Raw genomic sequence first — 26,083 nt, 5'->3', positions numbered from 1 at the left:
TTCACTTAATCTGCCTCTCACCTGAATTGTAGTGATTTTGTTGATATCTGAGTAGTTTATCTTGCCCAATTTTGAAAATGTATTTGCCAGGTGCAAAGCTAAATTTAATGTTAATCGGCCCAGAATAAGTATACATTTTAGTTTTCCCTGCATGTATTCATAATTTGAAGCCAAAGTAATTGGTTCAGTTGAATACATTGAACTCGCCTTATATTCCCTTTTGCGAAATCGGGCCACCATTTGCCCACTGGCAAAACAACCCTGGGTTGGCTTGGTCATATGCACCCCCTTTTAGTTTTCCCACGTATTCATTCAAGAAATATATATCAAATACGACTTTAACCCACGATAACCATTCTCTTTATATTTTTTAATTAATGGATTGAACCCATAGCAATACATTGAATACACCCCACCGTGGAAGAAGATGATATCAACGACCCGTTCATTTATTAATTCAGCCTATTTTAACCCTTTTAAATTCAGTTTAATCTGTCCAATTTGACACCCCAAATCTACGCTTCATTATGACAAGTTGCAGGAGCTTAATAATACGAATTGGTGAAGTTCTATTCAATTTTCTCTGCATTTTGCGGTGTGATTGTGATGAACTTTTCTTATTAATTCGATCGAAGCCATTTAAAAGACCTCCTTTATTTTTGTAAATTCACACACTTGGACAAAAAGATTTGATTTTATAGCCCTCGTTACCACAATACTCTAACAAAAGTAAAAACGCCTGAATGTTTAGGGGGTTTGGTTACAAGAATTAGGGGTTATCACAGTATACATTTGGGATTAAATTTGTTCAGTGTTTAGTGTGGGGTATCAGCTAAAAGTCTAAAACCATGATATAATTTAGTGCAAATAGGTTAAAAAAAAGGGAAAATGACATAATAATACCTATTTAAGACCCTATATTACAAAACATAGCGATTTTAACAAAACCTTAATTACAAAAACATTCAGTTAAAAAACCCAATCCTCAATTTGACACCCCCTTTTTTTCCAAATCGGATCCCAGTCCCCACCCTTCGTCCTTTTCCTATTATGACAAGTTGCACAGAGCCCCACCCTTAATAATACGAATTGGTGAAAGGATCTATTCAAATTTGACAAAATCTGCATTTTGCGTATGTGATTGTGATGAACTTTTTAAACTTATTAATTCGGATCGAAGCCATTTAAAAGACCTCCTTTATTTTTGTAAATTCACACACTTGGACAAAAAGATTTGATTTTATAGCCCTTTTCAAGTGTTATTTTCGTTATACTTTTCACAAAAGATCAATACTCTAACAAAAGTAAAAACGCCTGAATGTTTAGGGGTTTACACAAAGTTACAAGAAATTAGGGGTTATCACGCTATACACAAAAATACAAAATTTTCGAGGATTAAATTTGTTCAGTGTTTAGTGTATATTTTATAAAGTCTAAAACCATGAAATATATCTTAGTGCACGTATATATATGTTAAAAAAAACCCTAAACTATCATCGTTTTGCGAGTTCCATATCTGAACTATTGAATGTTCATAATACCCCTAAACTACCACGAACTCATACTAAAATACCCTCTGAAGCACACATGGAATTCCTTTTATCCACACCAACCCCCCTGCCCCCCTTCCCCACAACCCAACTCATTTTGCTAGATGGACACATTTTAAAGACTTTTTTTTTTATCTCCACGCGCCTCAGCAGGTTATGCCAAACATTTTACCACATATTCAATCGGGGGTTTTAATCTAAAGGAAGTTATAAATTAGGTAATGAAAACACTCGATAGTTTAGTATTAAACTTATAAAATGGCGATAGTTTAGATGGTTTTTAACATATTCACTCTAAAATTTATATTAAAATCTTGGGATTATCAATCTCATAGAAAAGTGGATTAATTGGGATAACCTCATTTGAACCAAACGACTCCTTTAGTATGTACAATTAGGCAATTAAACTGGCTCATAAATATTAGGTGCAAAATGAAGTGTCCACTTTGACATTTCAAATTCGAAAATTGAGCCTTTGCCAAAGCCCAAAGGTATCCCGCCAGAAGCTAAACCTGCTTTCTTTTCTTGAAGAAGAAAAATCATCGCCATTGAAACCCTAAAAACAGCATAATGGGAAAGCGTGGAGTGGTGGCTACTGACTATGAAGAATTCCGAAAAACGCTGATCTTAGAAAACCAGGTACTCTTCTCATTCCAATTTCACTGTCTGTTTTATTTCAATTTTAATTGCTCTAGCTGAATTTTCTAGTATACAGGCTCGATTGGCCAGTCATGGAATTCAAAAAACCATCACAGAGCTCCGCAAAATCAGGTCTAAACCACAATCAGACAAGAAAAAAGTTGACAACTCCTCCACCCCTTTACGGCGTTCCAATCGAGGTAATGTTGGCTTTAAGGTGAATGGGAAAATGAATTGTTAATTAAATAGGCGTTTGCCCATGATGTTTTTCACTTTATTTGGAATTTTCAAGTTGGAGTTGTGTTTGGTTATAGTTTTTGCAAAGAATATTTGGTTGTTTGAATGTACTCAAAGTGAAAAAAGTGAAAACAGAGTTTTAAGGGGTTTTCCAAATTTTAAATATAACTTCGAGTTGTATTTGAAATTTTTATAGCCAAACGCTGATCTTGAAATAAAGTGAAAAAAAATTCGGAAAAAAGTGAAAAAATCTCATTGCCAAACAGGAAGCTACTTTTACAAGTGAACTTTGTCCCTCATTGGTGAGGTAAAACAAGACTTGTCTGCTTATATACAAAAAGCACATCTTCTAGCTCACAAGAGTTGAGAAGGGTCGCAATTTGGATTTGGTCAAATGATCTGATTGATTGATAAATCTTTTGGACCAAATATCTTTATTAAGTTTTAATCATTTAATTTTTAGTAAGTTTTAAATTATTCATTACTGGAAGATTGCAACTTTCTGCACTTCAAATATAAACATATATATTCCATAACCTTGGGTACATTGAGGGGAATTTATTTTCCATTGATAACAGGTAAATCCGAGGATGACAAGCTTAGTGTGAAGAAGAGCAGGGCTGTGGAGACTACTAAGAAAGCGAAGGGGCCAAAGAGGCCTTTAAGTGCTTACTTCGTTTTCTTGGAGGAGTTCAGGATGGAGTACAAAGAGAAGCATCCAGACAACAAATCTGTTGGCGTTGTGGGTAAAGCTAGTGGAGAGAAATGGAGGTCCTTGTCCGATGAAGAGAAAGCTCCTTACCAAGCAAAGGCAGAAGAAATGAAGGCTGAATACCAAAAGAACAAGCAGGATTATAACAATAAACAACAGGCTGGTGTTGTTGAAGAGGAGGAATCTGACAAGTCAAGTTCTGAGGTTAATGACAATGATGAAGCGGCGGAAGATGATGATTGAAGTAATGTTTGTAGTGGATGATGTGAAGAAAATGAATGTAGGATCTGAAGAAATAGCTGTTTATTTAGTATTTTGTTTTCATAGTTTATTTGGGTGTTTATTTAGATGAGCTGCCTGTCTTAAGACCTCTAGTTGTTGTTGATGCACTCTATTTTGTTGGTGCTTAAGGATAATTTTACTAGGACTTGTCTGCCAGCTAATTTGCACTATCATCCTTTAGTATGATGATGATATAAAATGAGCTTAAATGAAGAGGTGGGGATTCATATAGCCGACCCCAACTTGTTTGTGACGGAGGCAATAGTTATTGTTGTTGTAGTTAAAGATGATATTTTAAGGAAAGACCGCTAATGCACCTCTGTTGAGAGTGAAACTTTGCCTAATGCCGCACCTTACGCTGGAAGCTTTGTCTCTGCGTTGCACCAGCAAGGAGTACAGGGCAGCTGTATATGGCCCAAGTGGTTGCTGAAACAGCGTCCACTCATTTCACTTCGTCTGCCACAATATAACCTGAAACACAATGATTTTGTTAATAGCTGAGGAGTTTATCTTGCCCTATTTTGAATGTAGGGAAAAGGGCTTGATTTTCCCTGTAATTCTGAAAATCTTAAAGTATACTCTAAATTTGCTTCCTTAGGTACGCAAAGTACACGGGTATGTTATGAATGCCTATATAAGCTAGTGTGATCTTGAATCACTTTGATTCCTCTACCCTTTTAGTAGGATAGTGCATCAAGATGTTATGTTTGACTCCATCTTGCAGTTGAAGGGGAAGTATGTTGGTACTCCTGGATGAAGGAAGCTTTAGATGTCTTTGCATTTGAGCTCACAAAGAGAAATAAAGATGACGAGCCTCAGACATGCCCTTTCAAGAAATTGTCCTATGATTAGATAGTTGGCGTTGTACCTAATTCTAACCAATGTTTTATGAAGAACCAAGAATCAGCATTGAAGCAACTGATTTGACTTGTGAAGAGCTGAAATTATCCTTGCAGCTAAGCCCTCTGTAGATAAGCTAATATGAAGAACGAAGTAGAAACCCATCAGTTCAATGAAATTGGTAATGTTGTCAACTTAATGTTCAGTGAAGAATCAATAGATGAGCACCAAAGCCCAAGCTATGTTCCACGAAGAATTTGGAAATAGCCATGTCACTCCAGTGTTTGGTGAAGGTAAAAGAAGAATAAGCATTGCTGCTTTCAGCTAGCAAACAAATAAAGGAGAAACCTCAAAGACTTCTAAGAACCGAGGCTGTGGAGTCAGGGATGCCTATCCAGTAGAATTCTCCCAGCAAGTGTGAACCAAGAATCAGCATAATACACAGGAGAAAGAAAGCACCTTGGAACACTGTCAACAGAAATTTTGCGGACTAGAAGTGAAGGAAATAATCAAGAACGCACAGTTCTACAGGGAGAGATCTCCGTATTTGTTTTACTAGTCATCAACACAATCACATGCCCTAAACACGAACTTTAGAATAAAAAATTATAAAGCTCGTCTAGTAGCTAAGTGGTACATATACACAACATGGAGGATTACAAGAAAGTAGACATAAGTAGAAGAGGGAACATAAGATATATAAGTAAGACTTCAAAATTCTAAATTATGAATAAAGATTTTTGTGATATCGCCTGCACAAGAAAATGAAATCAAGACAATAGTGAAATCTGACTGTCACCTGTGGCTTTAGGTGCTTTGTGTTCCATTCATCTTGCTCTGAATCCATTTAAAGATATCTTATAAGCGTATATAGCAAAAGGTTACTATCTAAAAAATATATTGATCATTCTTCCATATCTTTTCCGGCTAGAGTGATTTTGTGGGATAACTCTTCAAACATGAGTCATTTTATCGCTGTAACAAAACAAACGTGACTTTACTAGGTACTTTTCATAACTTGAATGATCATACAAGTAATTAGCTCATACTCTTCAATATATTATTGCCGACATTAGTAGAAAATAATGAAATTCAATTGCAGTTGACTGTATTGTCGGTTTGCAGGGTTGCAACTTGCAAGCAAATGTGTAGCAGTAGCTTTGAATTAATAATCAGTCAACAAATTTAAAATGAGCACAATCTTATTACATTAATACATTTTAACTTGACAGCCAAATATATGGAGACTGGTTTATAGAAGACCCAAGATTCAAGGGATTCACAACTTATTAAATTAGATATTTTCCTTGATTATTCTTTTCTCTTTGATCGTTTCCTTGACTCTACAATAGGAACAAGGAAGGATAAAAAATTTCACTAAAAAAATTTAGGCTTAATACCTAGATATCACTTAAACTTTAAGATTTTTTTAAGAAAAATATAAAAACTTCTGAGAATCAATAAATAGACACTTAAATCAAAAAAGTGTACTTTTTAAGACATTTATATTGACACTCGCACATGGTCCAAGTGCCATTTATGTAGCAAATAAATAAATAATAATCCATGTAAGAAAATATAGGCCAACCACGTGTAATTTAGTTCCATGTAGGCAAATAATAGTCCAAAGCCATTGTACACCTAATTTGTTCATTCCCACGATTTCTTCATTCTCTCAAACAGTGAACAGCTGCATTCCTCTTCCTTTTCATTATCAAATTCCTTGAGTTTTAACCACATCCCTCTAAATGTAAAGTCAAAACTCATCCAAACTTCAACAAAGATCGAGAGAAAGTCATGATATTTGAAGACAAAGTATACTGATATTTTTTCGAGTGGTGCACATATAACATATCTGCTTTATTCATTAATAATAACATCAAACGTCTACGAAAAAGCAAAAAATTCAAGCATGTATTTCTTATTTATAAGAAAAAAAAAAAAAAAAGAGCAACTTTTCACTCTTTTCAACATCATATTTAAATTTTATTCCTAAGAAAATCAAAAATATTTTGAACTTCTATTTCCTACGTGAATACCTTTTAAAGACGAAATACTATTAAAAAAAATTGAGAAAATTTAGAAAAAGTTTGAATAAGCTATTATATTAAATTACATTTTATTTTACCAAAATCTAATCAAGTTGAGTTAATAGTGTAGAAAGTATATCATTATACTGGATGAGATCTTACCTTATGTGTAAAGGTTAGAAACCAAGGGGAAAAAAAAAAAAAAGAAACAAGTACGCCAAAAAAAAAATTACTGTTATTTTGCTGACTCACCAATTTTGCAAAAGTTTCACGCGCTCATTACAAAATACAAGACACGTGAATTGCCAGGATAGCAAATGTATTTAAAAAATACATTTTGAGTAAGTTTAAGTGTCTATCTGGTCACTTCATAAGTTTATATATTTATCTTATAAAACATGCCAAGTTTAGGGGGCTATCTAGATATTAAGCCAAAAATTTAAGTTTCAAACGCATGATTGTATTCTTCTATCTTGTTTTTCCCCTTAATTAGTTGTAAGTCATCAGCCTAACTAAACAACAAAGTCGTCTATGCTTCATCAAGACAAACTTGAAGAGTTAATTAACAAAAATTACTACTCATTCTACATTTCAGATCTTTTATATATGTGTTAGTATTTTCAAACTCCTTAAGTGTAAAATGAAGATATCTCATAAAAAGAACATATAACTAAAAATAAATTTATAAAGGAATATAAAACCAATTAATCCATTTTATCTGTAATCTTGTAGTGTGATTGTGACAAACTTTTCTTATAAATCCAATTCAAGACCTATTTTTTTAATCTTGATTTCTCATGTTTTTGTTAGTTCACATATATGCACAAGTGACATGTCAGAAGCAAGTGGTACATATTCTATAAAAAAGAAAAAATCGGATTCTTTATTTTTTATTTCACTTTGCCCCACCTTAAAATACTATTGTACTTTTTAAAGAAGTAGGAATGTAATTTCATTATTGTAATTTAATTGGGGTCATATTTGTCTAAACTCAACGGTCAACTTTGCATTTCAAATTCAAAAACTCATCCTTTTGCACAACATATCCGTTGCTTCACTCTCAAAGAAGAAGAAGAAGAAGCAAATAACCATTGAAACCTTAAAACACGATAATGGGAAGACTTGGAGTGAAAACTGACTATGAAGAACTCAGAAAAGCCCAAATCTTGGAAAACCAGGCACTCTTCTCTCTCAATTTAAGTATCCATTTTCTGTTAATGTTAATTGCTATGGCTCAATTTCTAATTTTACAGGCTCGATTAGCTAGTCTTGGTCTTCAAAAAACCGTCGCAGAGCTTCGAACTATCACTTCTAAACCACAATCAGAGAAGAGAAAACATAACAAAGTTGATTACTCTTCCACCCCTTTGCGCCGATCCAATCGATTGAAAGGCAACTCTTCTGAATTGGCATTGCGCCGTTCAGATCGCTTATGCAGCTCTGCCCCACCAGCAAAAAGTATGTATTTATGTCTCTACAATTTGAGTGTATATGTATGTATATTATACGTATAGGTATGTATATAATATGTATATTTTGTATACTTTATACACTATCTGTAACCTCTGTATATATTTTGTAAACTAGCTGGCCGAATGGTATTTGGCTGGAATTTTCCCTTTGTTTTTCCCTCATAGATAGGAGAGTGAGTGTTGATTTTGAAATGAGAATGTCTCCTTCTTTGTACTTTGTTGTATGTTGCTTTTAGGGAAATTGGGGCTTTTTGAAGAAGGAGAAGTTGAAGATGATATTGAGAAGAGACCTGCTAATGCGCCTCTACTGAGAGTGAAAGATGGCTTAATGCTGCATCTTACGCCAGAAGCTTTGGCTCGACGTTGCACCAGCAAGGATAGGGGAACTATATATGACCCAATTTTGGGTATTTGCTGTCACTTTTGCAGGTTTCGTACTCGTTCTTGAATACCCTTTCCAAATCTTTTACCTTTCATAGTGCATAGAGTTTAAATTCGGTGCACCGCGTGAAAAAATGTTTCCACAATCAAGTCACTATTGTAAACATGAGCTGATATAACCTGATAAAAATGTTAAGTAACCTGCTATAACAAGTTAAATATACTGTTAGTGTAACAATCTATAAGATGTTCGATATACAGCTTATATCCTTTTGTAAATCCCAGTTTTTGGTTACTCACTGTGCATTTTCACAATCAAGTCACTGTTATAACCATGAACTGGTAGCCTGGTAGATATGTTAAGTAAGCTGCTATAACAAGTTAAATATACTGATATGTAAACAATCTATAACATGTTAGGTATGTAGCTTAAATCCTTTTGTTAATCACAGTTTTTGGTCATTGACTGTGCAATCAATTGAGGGACTTCCACCAAGACAGCTCCTTTGTTTTCTTTTTGCTAGGAAGCGTGACTTTTGCGCTTGAATTTACATCTATGCCAGCTTAGCTTGTCCTTGTGTATCACAAAATGCTAAGGTTTCACACGAGGATCAGTTGAAAATGATAATCTATAAATGCTAATGCAGGCAAAAGAAATTGTGTGGTGAAGAAGACTGTAAACGATGTGGTGATATGGACATGGATCAACCTTGCTTAGGTTAGTCTTACAAATACTTTATTGTTTTGTGGTACTTACCAGTTTGTAAACAGAATGATGAGTCTAAATTTTCCCATACAGGCAAGACAGATTGTTCAATTTGTCATTCTAGCAATGGTGTTCTTTGCCGAGGTTGTCTTAAGGTTCGATATGGTGAAGGTGAGGCTATAGCTATTCATTTTTAGAAACTGCAATCACATGGTTTTGATCTGAAAGTCACTCATGTTATATACTCTAACCACTTGAATGGATTTGCATTGTTTCTAGGACACTAACACTACTCTTCTGTTCTGTTTAATAAAAGCCACAATTGGAAATCCTGCAAAATTGATCCTTTCCTTCTCACTTATGAATGTTGATAACTAAATATGTGCAAATTGTTCTAGAACTGGAGGATGTAAGAGCAAATAAAGAATGGATATGTCCTCATTGTACTGAAGAAAAAGGCATCAATCCATATTGGATATGTAACAGGTACTTTAGTGGCTATATAACAAGACTAGGTGCTTATGAATTCTTTTGGTACTGATACTGGCAAATTTCATTTGAACTTTCTTGCTCATGGCCCGATTTCTAGCTCTTTGTTTATTTACGTTTTTGTAGCTCATTGTGCCTAAAGAAGCGAAAGATGGCTCCAACTGGGATCGCCATATTCAGAGGTTTGTATATCAGTCACTAGTTTACTTGGAGTTTCGTTTGCTCATATCTGTTGTTATATAGTGTGCACTGAGAAATTTTCTAATTTCTTGTGTTTTTGTTTTCTTTTTTCTCCTTTGTTGGATCTTGGACAAAACAGCTAGAGAGATGGGATACAAATCAGTGGCACATCTGTTAATGGATCAACTTCAGGGAGTAGTGAGGGGTAGATGATAAACTTCTTTTAGTGCACAGTGTAAGCTCTTTTAGTAGGATTATAAGAGCCACATAGTAAGTTTAGCTTCAGAATGTAAAGATGAATGTTATGAAAGACCAATCACCTGTTGCAATTGCTTGGATCCTCATTTTCAATTTGCTTGTGCCACTTCTCTTTTGAGCTTATATCTAAAGTAAGATTTTTCGGCGGATGTCCTTTCTAAAAGCATGATATTTATCATTTAATGTAGTTGAAACAACTGAATTTTGGGTTGTTGGATCAAGTAAAGGAAACTGGATGGAATTGATAACTGTCATGGAATTGATAACTGTCTCAATCTTATTTTTTCCGTTTTTCTTTTTATTGTTTGTATATTCAGGAAAAAGATGGAATCCGTCTATTTTTTTATACAACAAAGACAAACTCATAAACCATCGCATTAATCGTTAAACCATTCCTCTTATTTTCTTCCATTTGTTCTCTAACCTCAACTTTTTTCCTCAAGATCTCTCTCGCGTTTCGTCCGTATATTCAGGTTTTGTTAAAAAAAAAAAAATTAAAAAATCGTCCTCATTTTAAAAACCGACGGTTTCATAAACTCACTTTATGAGTTTGTTCGTCATGCATAACTAAACCAATAATTAAGAGTTAAGACCAACACCAAAAGGAAAGCTTCTATAAATAAAGATACACCCATATGTTGAAACTCATTGCCCATGGATAAAGAAAAACCGCTTCAACATCAAAAAGACAAAAACTAGAGCAAGCATATAATACAGGATTCGAAATTGTAACCAAGCATCACCCATTAGTTCTATACCTGACTTATAAGTAGAAAATTTCTCCGACATTTAACTTTTCTCCACGTTAAGGAAATCCATGAGAAGTAGTCTCAGCATTACACATCCCTAAGAACTTCATCAAGACAAATTAAGAGAGTTTAGTAAAAAGAATTACTTAAATTCCATTCAATTTTATATATAGTCTTGCTGTGTGATTGTGACAAACTTTTCTTATAAATCAAATTAAAGACTTATTCTAATCTTGTTTATTCATGTTTTTATGAGTTTACATAGATGGGGACATGGCAGAAGGAGTGTGGACACATTCTATCAAATATTAACTTTTGGATTCTTTTATTTTTTATTACTCACCCGCATTTAAAAAGCAATGCTTTATCTATGGAATGTAAAACATTTTTTCAAGCGGGTATCATTTTGGTAATTTATAGCTTGTTAATCCAACTTTCAAAATTATGTCAAATGTTATAAAAAGATATTTTTGAAGAGTTGCAATTTGTGTTTGACTAATCTATACTATATTAAAAGCACGAAAGACCTTAAAAATGTTGATTAGACTTTTTGTCCTTCCTTAAAAGACTCTACAATAGACAAAATTATCATTTACTATTTTTGACGAATTATTATTTAATTATGTCAACCATAATTAGAGTTTAAAATAAACACACAACTCTACCTTATATTTAGGACTTTCAATGTACAAAAATAATATTTATTTTGTATTTTGGGTTTTCCTCCCTCTTTCATGAATGTGTAATAATTTCTATATATTTGGTTTTTTCTCTCCTTCTTCTTTTGGTAGTAAAATAATTCCTAACCATAAATAGATTAGAGTTCTAAATAAACACGGCCTTTGTGATGCCTTTAATGCCAAAACAAGTCAACTATTAAACAGATTCTTCAGTTCTCTCTCATCACAAGTTCTAGGTTTTCTCTCATCAACATGTATGTATTTTTTGTATTCTTAAGTTATTTTAGTTCATCTAATTTTTGCAAGAAGATTGAGCTTGGCAAATTATGCATCGACGCTCCACCTCAAATTTCATAAGTCGCTCTGCCTGAAGATACCGTCCAAGCTCTTGTAGTTGAACACTTGAGATTCTTTATGTTACTCTTACAGGTAAAAAAATCATTCCTGACCTAATAAATTTTATTAGTTTGTATTAAAATTTGTATATCCTTATGCTCATAATTATAAATTATCATTCCTTTTTTCCTTTGCTATATTTATTATTGTTGTGACTTGTGAGTTATGAAATTAATTATTCTACATTTGTTGATAATATTTGTCGAAAAGATGAAGTACATTGTACAAGAAAGTGACATGTCTCATAGCTTGTTTTTTCAAATTGAAAAATCTATGTTACGCACTTTGGACAAGGCGTACCTAGCTATTATTGAAATCCACCTTTCTGCAGGTAATTTGATTTCCTTAACTTGAATTTTCTCTTCAAAATTAATTTGAGAAAATAGCCAAATGAGCCCCTAACGTTTGGCCGAAATCTAATTAACATTCATCAAGTTTTTACCCCCGTTTCATTTTGAATATAACTTGTGCATGGAATTTTAATCATATCAAGTTTACAGCCTGTTTGCCCAAAACTTGTAGAATCAACTTATATTGAAAAGTTTTTTTTTTCAAAAGTATTTTTCATTTCACTATTTTAAAATAAAACACTACTAAGCACTGTATTTAATTATATCAAGTTTTATTTCAAAAGACGAAGAATCATTAGAGAAGATTATATATAAACAATAATTATTTTTTTTAGTTTGGTTCGGCAGAAGATATGGTTTACGCTTTTAGTTATGTTCTCATCTAAAAGCGTATGATTTACTTTTACATAGTCCAAACATAGAATTCTCATTATGAAAAGCAGTTACCACTAAACATTGTTGTTGTTAGATCAAATTAAATATTTAGAATCTGGAATTTGAATTTTTTTTTTTTTTTTTTTTGTTTTAATGTTGAGAATATAATGAAGTCTTAGAATTAATTAAACAAAAAATTCAAATCTAACTAACTAAAGAGTCATAAAATAAGTTATTATATAGTAAAATTATTTTTGAAGTATATAAATTTGTTTTTATAAGAGGTCAAAATAAATCATAAAATAAGTTATAATTGATGAGAGTCAAATTAGTAAATACAAACTTGAAACAATAAGAATTATACAATAGAAGACAAAATGTATTTTGAGTGAATTGTTATTAATTTTTTTTTCTATTAAAAGCACGAAGACTCGTAGAGAAATGTCGTTTGTCTTTTTACCCTTCATAATTGCAACTTTTGGATAAAATAGTCATTTAATTATTTTTTTAATATTTAAAAATTTAAAATCAACTACTTATTTTTTTTATAAATTCTTTCCTTATTGTTTAAGGTAAGAAGTATTGCATAATTTATTGTAGAATCCAAGCCATACTGACATACTTATATGCCGCTAATCCTACATATTGATGGATTAGCGATAAATTATCAGAAAAATTTGTTAGCTACGAGCAATTTAGCGACGGATTAACGACGAAGTTATGTTTATTAATTGTTTTGGGTGGTTTGCTAGTTTTTAGAAATTGAGTGTATAAATCATATTTCATAAGTGTGTTTTGCTAGTTTTTAGAAATTGAAAAGCACTTTTATCAATAAGTATTTTCAAAAAAATCCACTTAACAACCAAATTTTTTTTATTCAAAAGAAGTCCAACTTCAAAAATCAAGAAAAAAAAAAAAAAAAAATAAAATTGATTAAATCTATGGCCAAATCGAATACCTACTAAATAAGTAAATTTTATTTTTTCTTAGAAAAAAAATACTCTTTTTAATCGAAGAAGGTACTTTGGTTAAGGTTCCAAAAGTACTTATAAGGAAAAGTTACTTTTTTGAGCTTCTAAAAAAAGTTTGGGTTGAGTACTATAAAAACACTTAGTTGAGAATTACTTATATTTTTGTTTAAAAAAAAAATAATCATCGTCCAATGTAAAAAACCAAAACTTGTTTTTCACCTTTTTTTTTCCACTTTTTTCATTTTCAAACATTAGAAGAAAAGACGCGGGAAAATCTCCATTGGCCATAATGGGATTTTCATGCAAACACCTAGAAAAAACTGAAATATCTCAACTTTCTAAGAGTATGAAGAGAATTATTCACTTTTTTCCGAAACGCTTTTTTTCATCGCTGGAAATGAAAACAACCAAAATATTTTTCAATTTTCCATTTTCTGAGCCTTTACTTTTGTTTTTTCAAACGCATCGCTGGAAGTGAAAATTTTTTATCGCTGGAAGTGAAAACTGGTTGAAGACTCTCCACCTAACGCATCGCATGGATGTGAAAAATTTTATGAAAAGAAAAGAAACGCATCGCTGGAAGTGAAGACTGACTATGAAGAGCTCTGAAACGCATCGCTGGAAGTGAAAACTGTGTATGAAGAGCCATCAATTTTGAAACGCATCGCTCAAGTATAATTGTTATATCGCTGGATTAATTGTTTTGATGGTTTGCTAGTTTTCAGAAATTGAGTGTATAAATAAATAATCATCGTCCATGTGAAAACGCATCGCATTAGAAGAAAAGACGCGACTAAAGATCTCCATTGAAACGAAGGCATCGCTGGAAGTGAAAACTGAGTATGAAGAGCTCCGAAACGCATCGCTGGAAGTGAAAACTGAGTATGAAGAGCTCCGAAACGCTCGAATCTTGGAAAACAAGGTGCTCTTCTCAGTTCTCTCTCTCAATTTTATGTAAATGCTTATTCCAAATCAGCTGATTTTAATGGGTACTTACTGTACAGGCTAGAATGGCCAGTCTTGGAATTCAAAAAACCATCGCAGAGCTTCGAGCTAGAGCACAGTCGTAGAAGAGACCTTGGAACAAAGTGGACTACTTCTCTGCCCCTTTGCGTTGTTCCAATCGATTGAGAGGCATCTCTGCACCACCACCAACATGTCTGTGTTTTTATCTTCAATTTTCTTATTCTTGAGTAGTGTGTATTTTTGACATGAGAATGCCTCCTTTTTTATGTGTGTTTCTTTGTGTTATGTGTCAATTGTCCCTCAAAGAAATGTTAATGGGTTTATAGGCTAAATGAGCTATCCCACCTATTAGACTAGTCTATATTATATTCAAAGCACGAAGTGCCTTAGAAATGTTGATGGAACTTTTTGCCCTTCATTAAAAGATTATGCAATAGGCAAAATAGTCATTTTGTTATTTTCCTAATATTTAAGAATTTAAAATCAATTATATAAGAAGTCCTAAATAGTTAAGAGTTTGAAATCAATTAAGATTGTGCCATATATAAATCCGTTCCTATTTGAACTATAAATACCTTGTCATGTAACATAATTGTAATACCTTCCATGTTAGTTTTCCTAATAAATCGATTAATATTTTTAAAATTGTGGCATATTCCTGTTTGGTCTATAACATTGGTATCAGTAGTGGCGGAGCTAGGAATTTTGTCAAGAGTGTTCGAATTCATATAATCTATATATTAAGGGTGTTCAATATGTAATATATGTCTGTAATACGTAATAATTGACATGTCTACACGGTATAATTTTCGGCGAAGGGTGTTCGGTTGAACACCCTTGCCGGGCTGTGGCTCCGCCACTGGGTATCAGAGCCACCCACAGCCCTTCATGTCTTGGGTGGTGACGCCGGTATGACAGTGTTCGCCGGGGGCCTCAAACGGATGCGGAGCGTGCTGTTTTGTTATGTGTCAATTATCCCTCATCGGTTAAAGAAACAAATGTTAATGGGTTTATTGGCTAAATGTGCTCTCCCACCTATCAAGCTAGCCTTTTGGGTTGAGCTCTCCTATTTGGTTTATAACACATTGGTAGTAGTATTCAATTATTGCTTAGTCTCATCTGTTTTGATGTGTATTACTATCTTTTGATGCATTACTGTTGTATCTTGCTAGTTTGATGTTTCATTTCTTAGAATCCTGCTTTGGAAATGGTCTCTCTACCCCATAAAGGTAGGGATAAGGTCGTTACATCCTACCCTCTTCAAACCCCACTTGTGGGATGACGTTGGGTATGTTGTTGTTGTTTTTTATATTGCTTTTTTACGGAGATTGTGGATTTTTAACAGCGCACCCTTCACCGGAAGCTTTGGCTCGGCGTTGAACCGAATTGAAATTGTGTGTTCGCTGTCACTTCTGCAGGTTTTACACTCCTTCTCTTAATGTTCTTCTTTCAATACCCTTGCTAAACCTTTTTCCCTCTCATTTTGCAAGTCACAGTTTTTGTTTGATGAATTGACTGACTGAGCAAATTGTTAGTATTCTTTTTCCCTCAAGACGGCCACTTAGGCTTGGTTTTTACTATTATTCAAGCCTTTTGAGCTTGAGTTTACATGCCATGTCTGCTCCCGCTTCAGCGGTTGGGTTATGACATGTTATTTTACCCATCTTAGTCCAACCCGTTTATTAATTTGAGATTTTGACCTGCCCAAGTTTGACTTAACTCTCACATCTACCACACCACTAAGCTTGTCCCTGGTACAATACAACTGCTCATTTCACACACGAGAATGATTTGAAAATGATAATTTGTGAATGCTAATGCAGAGAAAAGAAATTGTGTGGTGAAGAAGATTGTAAATGTTGTGGTGATTTGGACATGGATCAGCCTTGCTTAGGTTGGTCTTACGAAGCACTTCTCTTTTCTCGTAAACTAGTTTGCTGGCAGACTGATGAGTCTAAAATTTCCATACAGGCCAGACAGATTGTTCAATTTGTCATTCTAGCAGTGGTGTTTTTTGCCGAAGTTGTCTTAATAGCCGCTATGGTGAAGGTGAGGCAATAGCTATGCGTTTTAGAAACAGAAAGTCACCCATGAGGCATTATGTCTAACTATCTGTTACTCTTTTGTTCTTATTAATAAAAGGCCTAGCATTGTGTGCTTTCTCGCTTATGAATGTTGATAATTACTAAAAACTATGAAAATGTGTGATAGAACAGGAGGAGGTGAGAGCAAATAAAGAATGGATATGTCCTCACTGCACTGAAGAAAAAGGCATCAATCCATATTGGATATGTAACAGGTACGTAGTGTTTACATAGAACAAGACTAGGTGCTTATGAAAGTTCTTTGGTACTGATACTGGCAAATATCATTTGGGTTTTTTCTTGCTCGTGCGTTTTTATGTTTTTTTTTAGCCGAAATTGCCTAAAGAAGCGAAAGATGGCTCCAACTGAGAGGGACACTATATACACTATATACAGAGGTTTGTATGTCGTAACTAGTTTACTTGAGGTTTTGTTTGTTCGTATCTGTTGTTATAATAGTGTGCCCTGAGAGTTTTTCTAATTTCTTGTTGGATCTTTGGATAAAACAGCTAGAAAGATGGGATATAAATCAGTGGCACATCTGTTAATGGATCAGCTAAAGGGAGCAGTGGAAGGGAGATGATAAGAGCTTTTTAGTGAATTTTGTAAACATCTTATTGGGTCTAATTAGAAGAGCTACATAGGCAGCTAAATTAACTTCAGAACGTAAAGATGAATATTATGAAGACCAACCACCGATTGTAATGGCTTGGATCCTCATTATCTAAAGATGTAACTGGTGCGTGCGATGTAAAATGTTTTCGTTTTTTTACCTGGTGTTTTGTACCCACTATGGGATCCGACTAACTAGAAGTGCAAAGCAATGCCAAAGGACAAGACCCTTGTTCCATTCGGAACAAAAAAAAAAAAAAAAAAAGTTGTGTAGCTAAACAATTTACCTTGATGGAACATAATAATAAAAGGTTTACTTATAAGTTTATATAACTTTATGAAGAAGCATTGACAAAGGATCATGAGGATACCAATCACTAGGATACGTTAGAAAGTCCTGTGAGGACTTGGAGGATAACTTCTTTGAAAATTTGTCTCGTGTCTCCGAAACAAACGTTCATGTGTGGTATCCACTTGGCTTGCAGTAGTTTCAGTGAAAGTCTTGAATGCGATTGACATACAACGGTAGAGTTAGGAGCACAAGGCCACTCATAAAGACTATTTTACTAGCTATGTTATGCAGTTTTCTACTTTCAAAATCAAGTGGGAGTTGCATGGATGAAGATGTCCTATGTTTATATACAGAATCAGATAATTGGAATTATTTTGGTTAATTTCTGTGAAACTCACCTTATGTTTCATGATCCATTCAATGTTTTTGTAGTCCGACAAAATCCAAACCTCTATATGGCACCCACTAGTACTTCTAACATAATGGATTTTGCCCTCATGTGAACACAAGCGAGAAGATGTGGTAACCTTTTCACCACAACAACAACAACAATAGTGTAATCCCACAAATGGGGTTTGGGAGGCTGAGGTTGTTTCCAAAAAACCCACGGCTCAAAAGAAAAGAAAAGAAAAAACAAGAAAATAAAAGAAAAGGAATTCGATGCAGATACAAAAAATATGACAATAAAATAGCAAGATACAAAGCAAATTGCAATAAATAGTAATACACATCGAAGAATAAAAAACTACACATTACTAAATAATACTACTAATAAGGGTACGTGGAGAGGCGGCTAGCCCCTACCTCTCACACCTAAGGTGCAACACCACTCAGCTACCTACAACCCTTCTATCCTAACCCTCGACCTCCACACCTTCCTATCTAGATTCATGTCCTCAGTAAGCTGAAACAACTTTTTCACCATCTTTAGGCAAGTTTAATCATTGTATATTCTTTGGAAAAGGGTCAGGTTTGCCCTTGTACTCTTACAAATAAGTTATATTTGCTATTTGTTATATTTTTCCAACATATTTACCCTTGCCATCCAACTTTGGGATCATATTTGCCCTTGTACTCTGAAAAAACCCATATTTACCCCATGTACCACCTTAAATTTCCTATGTGGCACTTACGCGGCTTTTTTTTCAATTAAATCTACTCACCCATTTAAACTCTTTTAACTCGCCTGTCCGTTCGACCAGACTCACTGAAAAATTAAAACCCAACCAGTTTCTTTTCTTGTCATCATCTTTTTCTTGTTTTCTCTTTTCAATAAACACCCAAAGCTTTAATGCTTGTTCATGGCGAATGCTGAGATGGATGTGTGGGCTTATTAGGAGATATAAGATTAGGAATGAAGATATTCCAGACAAGGTGGGAGTGGCCTCGATGGATGATAAGATGCGAGAAGTGAGGCTGAAATAATTCGGGCATGTAAAGAGGAGATGCATGGATGCCCCAGTGTGGAGGTGTGAGAGGTTGGCTATGGATGGTTTCAGGAGAGATAGAGGTAGGCGTAAAGAAGTATTGGGGAGAGGTGATTAGACATGACATGGTGCAACTTCAGCTTGCCGAGGACATGACCTTAGATAGGAAACTATGGAGGACACAGATTAGGGTAGATTTCTAGTAGGTAGTTGAGCGTTGTCTCGCTTATCCTTCCATATCGGTAGTCATAGTATTAATTCCGTAGTTTTTTGTTCTTCTATTTATGTTATTATCGTTGTTCCTTGTAACTCAATAACAGTATTATTTCCTTGTAGTTGTTATTCTTTTTAAGACTGCTTTGTCATGCTATCTTTAGTATTTTGCCGTGGCTTTTTTACTTCTGTTATTTCTTTTCCGTACTGCTTTGATATGTTTTTCCTTTGAGACGAGGGTCTATCGGAAATAATTTCTCTACCTCCCAAGATAGGAGTAAGGTCTGCATACACACTATCCCCAGACCCCACTTATGGGTGTTGTTGTTGTTATTGTAACAAGACAAATATCATACATATATGGAGAAAGACAAATCAGTTTGTTGTTGACTTTCTGACAAATGAATTAATGAAACCCACATACATGACGAAGATGTGCTAGTATGAGTAGGAGCGATCAAAGATATGGAGCTGATGCTCTTTAGAAATTCAAAGTTATACAGTATTATGAGAGATTTAGTAGTTTTATTTAGAATTTCCAATGTACCAAAAGAAAATGTGGACATATTCTATCAAATAGTATTTGTTTTTGGATTCTTTTATATTTTGTTTCACTTACTGCACATTTTAAAGGTACTATTATATGGAATGGATTTCAAGCGTGTATCATTTTGGTAATTTAGTTGGCTTGCGGACCCTTGGCCATCAGAATTGTTCACTTTTTTCCCGATTTTTTTTTTCATTTTATTTGAAAATCAGTGATTAGTCATGAAAATACAACTTGAAACATTCAAAACTTTATTTTTACTATTTCCCACTTTTTTCACTTTCAATACATTCAAATAAGCAAATATTTCTTTGCAAAAACTATAACTAAACACAACTCCATTTTCGACTCAACTTCAAAAATTCCAAATAAATAGAAAAATATTGGTTTCTATGGCCAAACGCCTATTTATATTCGTCTAAGAAAATCAACACACATTTTGTTGGCATTTCAAATTCAAAAACTCAGCCTTTGTCCAAGGTATTTACTACTATATATAAGGGGCAATGTAATGGGTTTTGTAGTATTTAGTTACATTGTAACTATTTAGTTGGTCCAACCAAATTGGTTTGCTTTTTCAAATTGTCCTTAGAGTTACTATTTATTACTTCATGTATCAAAGTATATTCCAATAAATCAAGATACTTTGAAACCCTTTTTGATAGCATATCTTTTTTCTATGTCTTATTTTTGCCTCTACTTTATTTCATTTTTACTTCGGTCGACACAATCAATTTGGTCAATATAATCAATTTTGAGCCCTTTAAAAATGCTAAAAAAAAATTCAATATTGATGATGTCATCTAATAAAAATAACTATGCACAAAAACAATCTAAAGTGGTGATGATAATCACTTTGAAGAACTCATTTGGTACCGGAAGAGTACTCTATCGATCAAATTTTCTTTAGCAATTCTTAAATTATCATTAAATTTCTCTTGATCTTGTTTTTAGTAAAAAAAAAAAAAAAAAAAAAGGTTATTCTGAAAATATAAAGTTAGATTTAATGATTTAGCACAACTATACAATAGAAAATAAATTTTAAAACTTTAACAATTAATAGATTAAACTCTTGGAAAATAAAAGAAAAAGAACCTTTAAATTTTATTCAATTTGCTTAATTAAGTGGGATAGAAAGAGAAAAGATGCTTACCAAGTGATCAACTCCTCAATCCCATAATTATTAAATATTGATAATCGCATCTTTCTTTTCTAGCAAACAATTTAATTTGTCCGAAATTGTGTAATCCTTAATTGGTTGAGTAAGGAAGTTTTCTTTTAAGAATAAAACATCAATGAGTTAATGACAAACTAAATCAATTCTTAAACTTTGTTACAAAGAATTCAATTTATTTTGAATTTCATCTAAACCTAGACTTTAACCACCATATTTGTTTTAGCATAAACCATCGTCACATGAAATTATGAGTAGTTAATCAATGAATAGCAAAACATGCTATTCCTACCTCTAACTAGAAATTATATGCTCACAAATTCATAAAATATAAAAATGTCCCTTTCAATTTATGACTATAGTCAATTTAAAATCATTTTGCATACTTTAAATTATGTTACTAAACATCAAGTTATCTCTGTCTCTTTGATATCTATTTATCCCAAGCAAACCTGCTTTCTTGTAGTAATTCTTTTAGTAAATTATCTAATTATATGATCAAAAAATTTAACTAATGAATAATACATGATTAGGAAGCGATGTTTTAAAAGAATTGTGCCTAAGAAAGTACACAATTTTTTTTTAATCAAAAGCATTATGAAATTTGGAGCACGCATTATGAAATTTGGAGCACGGCTTCACTGCACTAGTAGTCTAGTATATTAGAACAAAGACGAGGGAAAATCGCCATTTGAAACCCTAATGGGAAGGCAAGGAGTGAAAAGTGAGTATGAAGAAGTGCGAAAAGCTCGAATCTTTGAAAATCAGGTGCTCTTTTCTTTCAATTTTGAGTGTCTTTTTTCTGTCAATGTTAATTGCTGTACCTGATTTTCTAGTGTACAGGCTAGATTGGCCAGCCTTGGACTTCAAAAAACCATTGCAGAGCTTCGAACAATCACTTCTAAACCACAAGCAGAGAAGAAAAAACATAACAAAGCGGACTACTTCTCTACCCCTTTGCGCCGTTCCAATCGGATGAAAGACAACTCTGCACCACCATCAAAAGGTCTGTGATTTTCTCATTTTTCTTGCACTCATAGATAGGAGAGCAAGTATGTTCATGTTTCCTTTTTTGTGTTTATTTGTATATTGCTTTTTTAGGGAGAATGAAAGATCTTTCACCCGAAGCTTTGGCTCGACGATGCACCAGATTGAAAGTTGTTCTTCCCTGTCACATCTGCGGGTTTTACACTCCTTCTCTTAGTGTTCTTCTTTCAATACCCTTGCCAAACTTTGTGCGTTTCGCTTTGCAAGTCACAGTTTTTTAATCACTCACTGTTTGATGTGTAGTTTCGGAAACAGCCTCTCTGCCCCACAAAGGTAGAGGTAAGGTCTGCGTACGTTCTACCCTCCCCAGACCCCACTTTGCGGGGATTACATCACGTTGTTGTTGTTTGAGGTATTGAGCGACTGAGCAAATTGTTAGATATTTCTTTTCCCCTCAAGACGGCCCTTTGGCTTGCTGTTTGCTAGGATTCAAGCCTTTTAAGGCTTGAGTTTACACGCCATGTATGCTCTGGGTGACTTACAAGAATGACCTTATAGGTGGGTGGTCTTGAACTTTTGAACTCGCTTGCCCCATGGGCAAACCTTCAACTTTAACAAGTTTTGCCCTTTGACCTTGAAGGGTTTGCCCATGAGGCAAGCAGGATCAAAAGCTCAAAATCACCCATTTTCAAGGTCGTTGGGTGTATTTGCTTGGTCTGCTCCTGCTTTTCAATCCGTTTTCTAGTAACCGATCCAATTTTAAATGGTTTGGTTCATGACTAGTTCAATGACTTGACCTAACGGAACGAACTTGAAATTACCCATCAAACTAGATAAGAAGGGGTCAATATAGTGTAACCCAAGAATATGATACATCCCAAACACATGCGCACAAAATCAAATTTGGAAATTGGATGGAAGAACTTAAGCTAATAAAAAAGGAGAGGAGATTAGGTCGTGCTTGGCGGTTGGGTTATGACATGTTATTTGACCCATCTTGGCCCAACCCATTTTTAACCAAGTAAACTTTAGGCGGGTTAGATCATGACCCTTTATTACTTTGACATTTTGACCCGCCCAAGTTTGACCTAACTCCACATCTATCACCTCTAAGCTTGTCCCTGTGTACCATAAAACTGCTAATTTGTTACACGAGAATCAGCTGAAAATGATAATTTCTGAATGCTAACGCAGGAGAAAGGAATTTTGTGGTGAAGAAGATTGTAAACGTCGTGGTGCGTTGGACATGGATTCACCTTGCTTAGGTTAGTCTTACAAAGCACTTTTCTTTTTCGTAAACTAGTTTGCTGGCAGACTGATGAGTCTAAAATTTCCATACAGGCAAGACAGATTGTTCAATTTGTCATTCTAGCTATGGTGTTCTTTGCCGAGGTTGTCTTAAGGGACGATATGGTGAAGGTGAGGCAATAGCTAAGCATTTTAGAAACTGAAAGTCACGCATAATGCATTTGCCGTGACTCACCAACCTTTACTCTTTTGTTCTGTTTAATTTAATGCCTAACAAAAAATATCTTAAACGGTCACTCAACTTTCAGAATTATTTACAAATGCCTGAACTTCTCTAGATATCAATAAAATCATTCAACTTTGGCCTTTACTCTCATAAAATCACTCAACTAAATATGTCATCAAAAAAATATGACATGACAATATTAATTAGCTTTTTATGCCATGTAGACATGGACCCCACAAATTTTAAAAAAAATAATCATATTTTAATACCTCAACATCCACCCACCAACCCTTCATTTAAAATTCATTTTCTTTGTTGTTTCTACCTTATTTTTATGTGTGCTCTTATTGTCTTTCTTGAAATTATTTTTTTATTTATTTATTGCACTGTCCTTTTTTTTAGCTTCTACGATCTTTCTTTTCGTCTCTATTTTCTTATCTTTCTACTTTGTTTACATATATCTATTTAACATATAAGACTTACTCATACAAGATATTTACACCAAATCAATATGCATGAATTTTATTTTAATTAAGAAATAAATAAAATAAAAATACATATTAATTAATTATAATTAAAGAATATATAGAAACACGTGAATGTTACTATTGGTCTGGCTGAAAGGAAGAGGCCACATAGGACCTGTTGGACCCTTTCCTTTTGTAAGCAACAATTTTTTTTTTTTTTTTTTTACCCAAAAAAAAACAACAATTTTTTGGTTAATATACGTTGGAACTAAGGTTAAAAATAAATCCGTTGGCATTACTGTGTTCAATGAGTCAATTGAAATTTAACAACTTAGCTCTTACGTAAAGTGTCTAAAGTAATAGATTAATTTTTTATACATTAAATTTTAGAAAAAACTGAAATGTATATCCAAAATTAAAATATGAATTTATTTTATTTTATTTTATTTTATTTGTGGGGTCCATGTCTACATGACATAAAAAAATTGATTAATATTGCCATGTCAAATTTCTTTGATGACACATTTAGGTGAGTGATTTTATGAGAGTAAAGGCCAAAGTTGAGTGATTTTATGAGAGTAAAGGCCAAAGTTGAGTGATTTTATTGATATGTAGCAAAGTTTAGTGACTTTGCCACATAATTACTCAAAGTTGAGTGACCTTTTGAGATATTTACTTGCCTAACAATGGGAACTTAGTGAAATTGATCTTTGCTTTCTCTCTTATGAATGTCGATAAGTACTAAAACTGTGCAAATTTGTGATAGAACTGGAGGAGGTGAGAGCAAATAAAGGATGGGTATGTCCTCATTGCACTGAAGAAAAAGGCATCAATCCATATTGGATATGTAACAGGTACTTAGTGGTCACATACAAAAGGACTAGGTGCTTATGAAGAAGTTTTTGGTTTTTTGATAATGACACCTCTTGGGGTGCGCCGCATGAACATGGGATGCTTCTTGCACCGTCTGCCCTTGCCCTTTTATACTGGCAGATTTTCATTTGGTTTTTTCTTGCTCGTGCGTGTTTATGTGTTTTAGCAAATATTGCCTAAAGAAGCGAAAGATGGCTCGAACGTTCCGGAACGCGATACTCAGAGGTGTGTATGTCATCATTGGTTTCACTAGAGGTTTTGTTTGTTTGTATCTTCTGTTATAGTCGTGTGCACTAAGAATCTTTGGATAAAACAGGTAGAAAGATGGGATACAAATCAGTGGCACATCTGTTAATGGATCAGCTTCAGCAAGCGTGATGGGGAGATGATAAGCTTTTTTGTGAATTGTAAACATCACAGGGAGTAGAATTAGCTTCAGAATGTAAAGATGTTATGAAGACCAATCCGCCCGTAACGTTTTGGATCCTCAGTTAACCATCCTTTTGAACATATCTAAAGATGTAATTGGGGCGACGTAAAATGTTTCTCTTTTTGGTTTCCTAATTGGTATGCACTATGAGGGTCCGACTACTCCAGATTTGCGCCCGTGTAAGGCCTGTTTGTGTAAAACATTTTGAAGGGATTGTCTATGAACCAATTCCACCGGTGTTGGCCATGGATGCTTTAAACTTAGATAAACTAGGAACTACTTTTGTTAGGAAAACTTATTTGGCATGTAATAGCAATATAGCTACGCACAATGATAACGCTATTTATATGGTCCGCCGTGGCCCTACTTTTTTGTCTTAAGTCAAAGTTAGAATCTTAGGTAACTTGCATATGCCTTCAGAAGAAGCTACAAAAGCTTCTCCCAACCGCAGATATATTCACTTTTTGATACTACTTAAAAATACTTTTCTTTTTTGTGTTATTGCTAAACACCTCATTTGAAAATAAAAGTCCTTTAAGCTCTTCATAGAAAATTGAAAAACTCGCATCCAATTGACGATTATATAAAAACTTTGGTTTTCTACTTCAGTATGAGTCTAGTCTCCTTCCCCTAACCCCCTCTTTGGATGGTTGTTTTATTGTGTTTTTTTTCCATGAAATCGTGTTTGTTTTCAAAATTATGTTGTTACGTATTCCATTTCCCCATTATACTCACACCTCATCCACCCTACTTCATCACACCCACACCCAACCCCCTCCACCACTCACCCCACCCCACTCCCCACCCTATCACCCACCACCACTTCCAATCACTCACCCCCACCACCCAATGACCCAACCCACTCACCACTTACTTTTTTTTTTGAAGTGTCTATTTTATCCTTTACCTATATATATATATATATATATATATTAAACCATAACAAACGATACAGTCCATCCAAGCATTATATTCATTAATATAGTATAATACAGTACAATACCATACTATACTCAAATGGAGTCAATTATGACGGTGATGAGATTTAATAGTAAAATTATATATGTGATCCCTTGAACTTGCTTAAATTTTTCATTTAAACACCTTAACTTAATTGTGTTTCTATTGAACACCTGAACTCAAACCAGAGTGTGTCTAGTAGACGCAATATGCTGATGTGGCAGAAGGCATATCTCTCATTCCTCCTCAGCGCGCATGATCAACTTTCAAATTTGCCTAA

At 34.0% G+C, this 26,083-nt stretch overlaps 4 protein-coding genes across 4 annotated transcripts; all 4 read left to right on the top strand.

The window, feature by feature from the left end:
• Positions 1 to 1,908: 1,908 nt before the first annotated feature.
• LOC132055575 (HMG1/2-like protein) lies at positions 1,909 to 3,668 on the top strand. The gene is made up of 3 exons (XM_059447465.1): positions 1,909 to 2,189; positions 2,266 to 2,389; positions 3,005 to 3,668. Exons 1-3 carry the CDS (start codon positions 2,121 to 2,123, stop codon positions 3,379 to 3,381), a joined length of 570 nt encoding a protein of 189 aa, XP_059303448.1. The 5' UTR covers positions 1,909 to 2,120; the 3' UTR covers positions 3,382 to 3,668.
• Positions 3,669 to 7,250: 3,582 nt separating this feature from the next.
• Positions 7,251 to 9,925, top strand: LOC132058117 (uncharacterized). The gene is made up of 8 exons (XM_059450680.1): positions 7,251 to 7,468; positions 7,544 to 7,748; positions 7,999 to 8,191; positions 8,791 to 8,861; positions 8,943 to 9,020; positions 9,248 to 9,335; positions 9,465 to 9,520; positions 9,658 to 9,925. The coding sequence occupies exons 1-8, from the start codon at positions 7,403 to 7,405 to the stop codon at positions 9,729 to 9,731; spliced, it is 831 nt and encodes a 276-aa protein (XP_059306663.1). The 5' UTR covers positions 7,251 to 7,402; the 3' UTR covers positions 9,732 to 9,925.
• A 1,886-nt stretch (positions 9,926 to 11,811) lies between these two features.
• On the top strand, positions 11,812 to 17,197 carry LOC132055199 (uncharacterized). The gene is made up of 8 exons (XM_059446907.1): positions 11,812 to 11,932; positions 14,077 to 14,219; positions 14,302 to 14,363; positions 16,087 to 16,157; positions 16,235 to 16,312; positions 16,475 to 16,562; positions 16,678 to 16,745; positions 16,857 to 17,197. The coding sequence occupies exons 1-8, from the start codon at positions 11,812 to 11,814 to the stop codon at positions 16,928 to 16,930; spliced, it is 705 nt and encodes a 234-aa protein (XP_059302890.1). The 3' UTR covers positions 16,931 to 17,197.
• A 4,081-nt stretch (positions 17,198 to 21,278) lies between these two features.
• On the top strand, positions 21,279 to 25,207 carry LOC132055574 (uncharacterized). The gene is made up of 8 exons (XM_059447464.1): positions 21,279 to 21,380; positions 21,456 to 21,618; positions 21,714 to 21,795; positions 22,794 to 22,864; positions 22,941 to 23,018; positions 24,307 to 24,394; positions 24,580 to 24,638; positions 24,730 to 25,207. The coding sequence occupies exons 1-8, from the start codon at positions 21,315 to 21,317 to the stop codon at positions 24,789 to 24,791; spliced, it is 669 nt and encodes a 222-aa protein (XP_059303447.1). The 5' UTR covers positions 21,279 to 21,314; the 3' UTR covers positions 24,792 to 25,207.
• Positions 25,208 to 26,083: the final 876 nt, after the last annotated feature.

Source organism: Lycium ferocissimum, chromosome 5, assembly GCF_029784015.1.
Source record: "Lycium ferocissimum isolate CSIRO_LF1 chromosome 5, AGI_CSIRO_Lferr_CH_V1, whole genome shotgun sequence".
Taxonomy (NCBI): Eukaryota; Viridiplantae; Streptophyta; class Magnoliopsida; order Solanales; family Solanaceae; genus Lycium; species Lycium ferocissimum.
The sequence above is the reverse complement of the archived record's forward strand: the minus strand, read 5'-3'. Positions and strand labels throughout refer to the sequence as shown.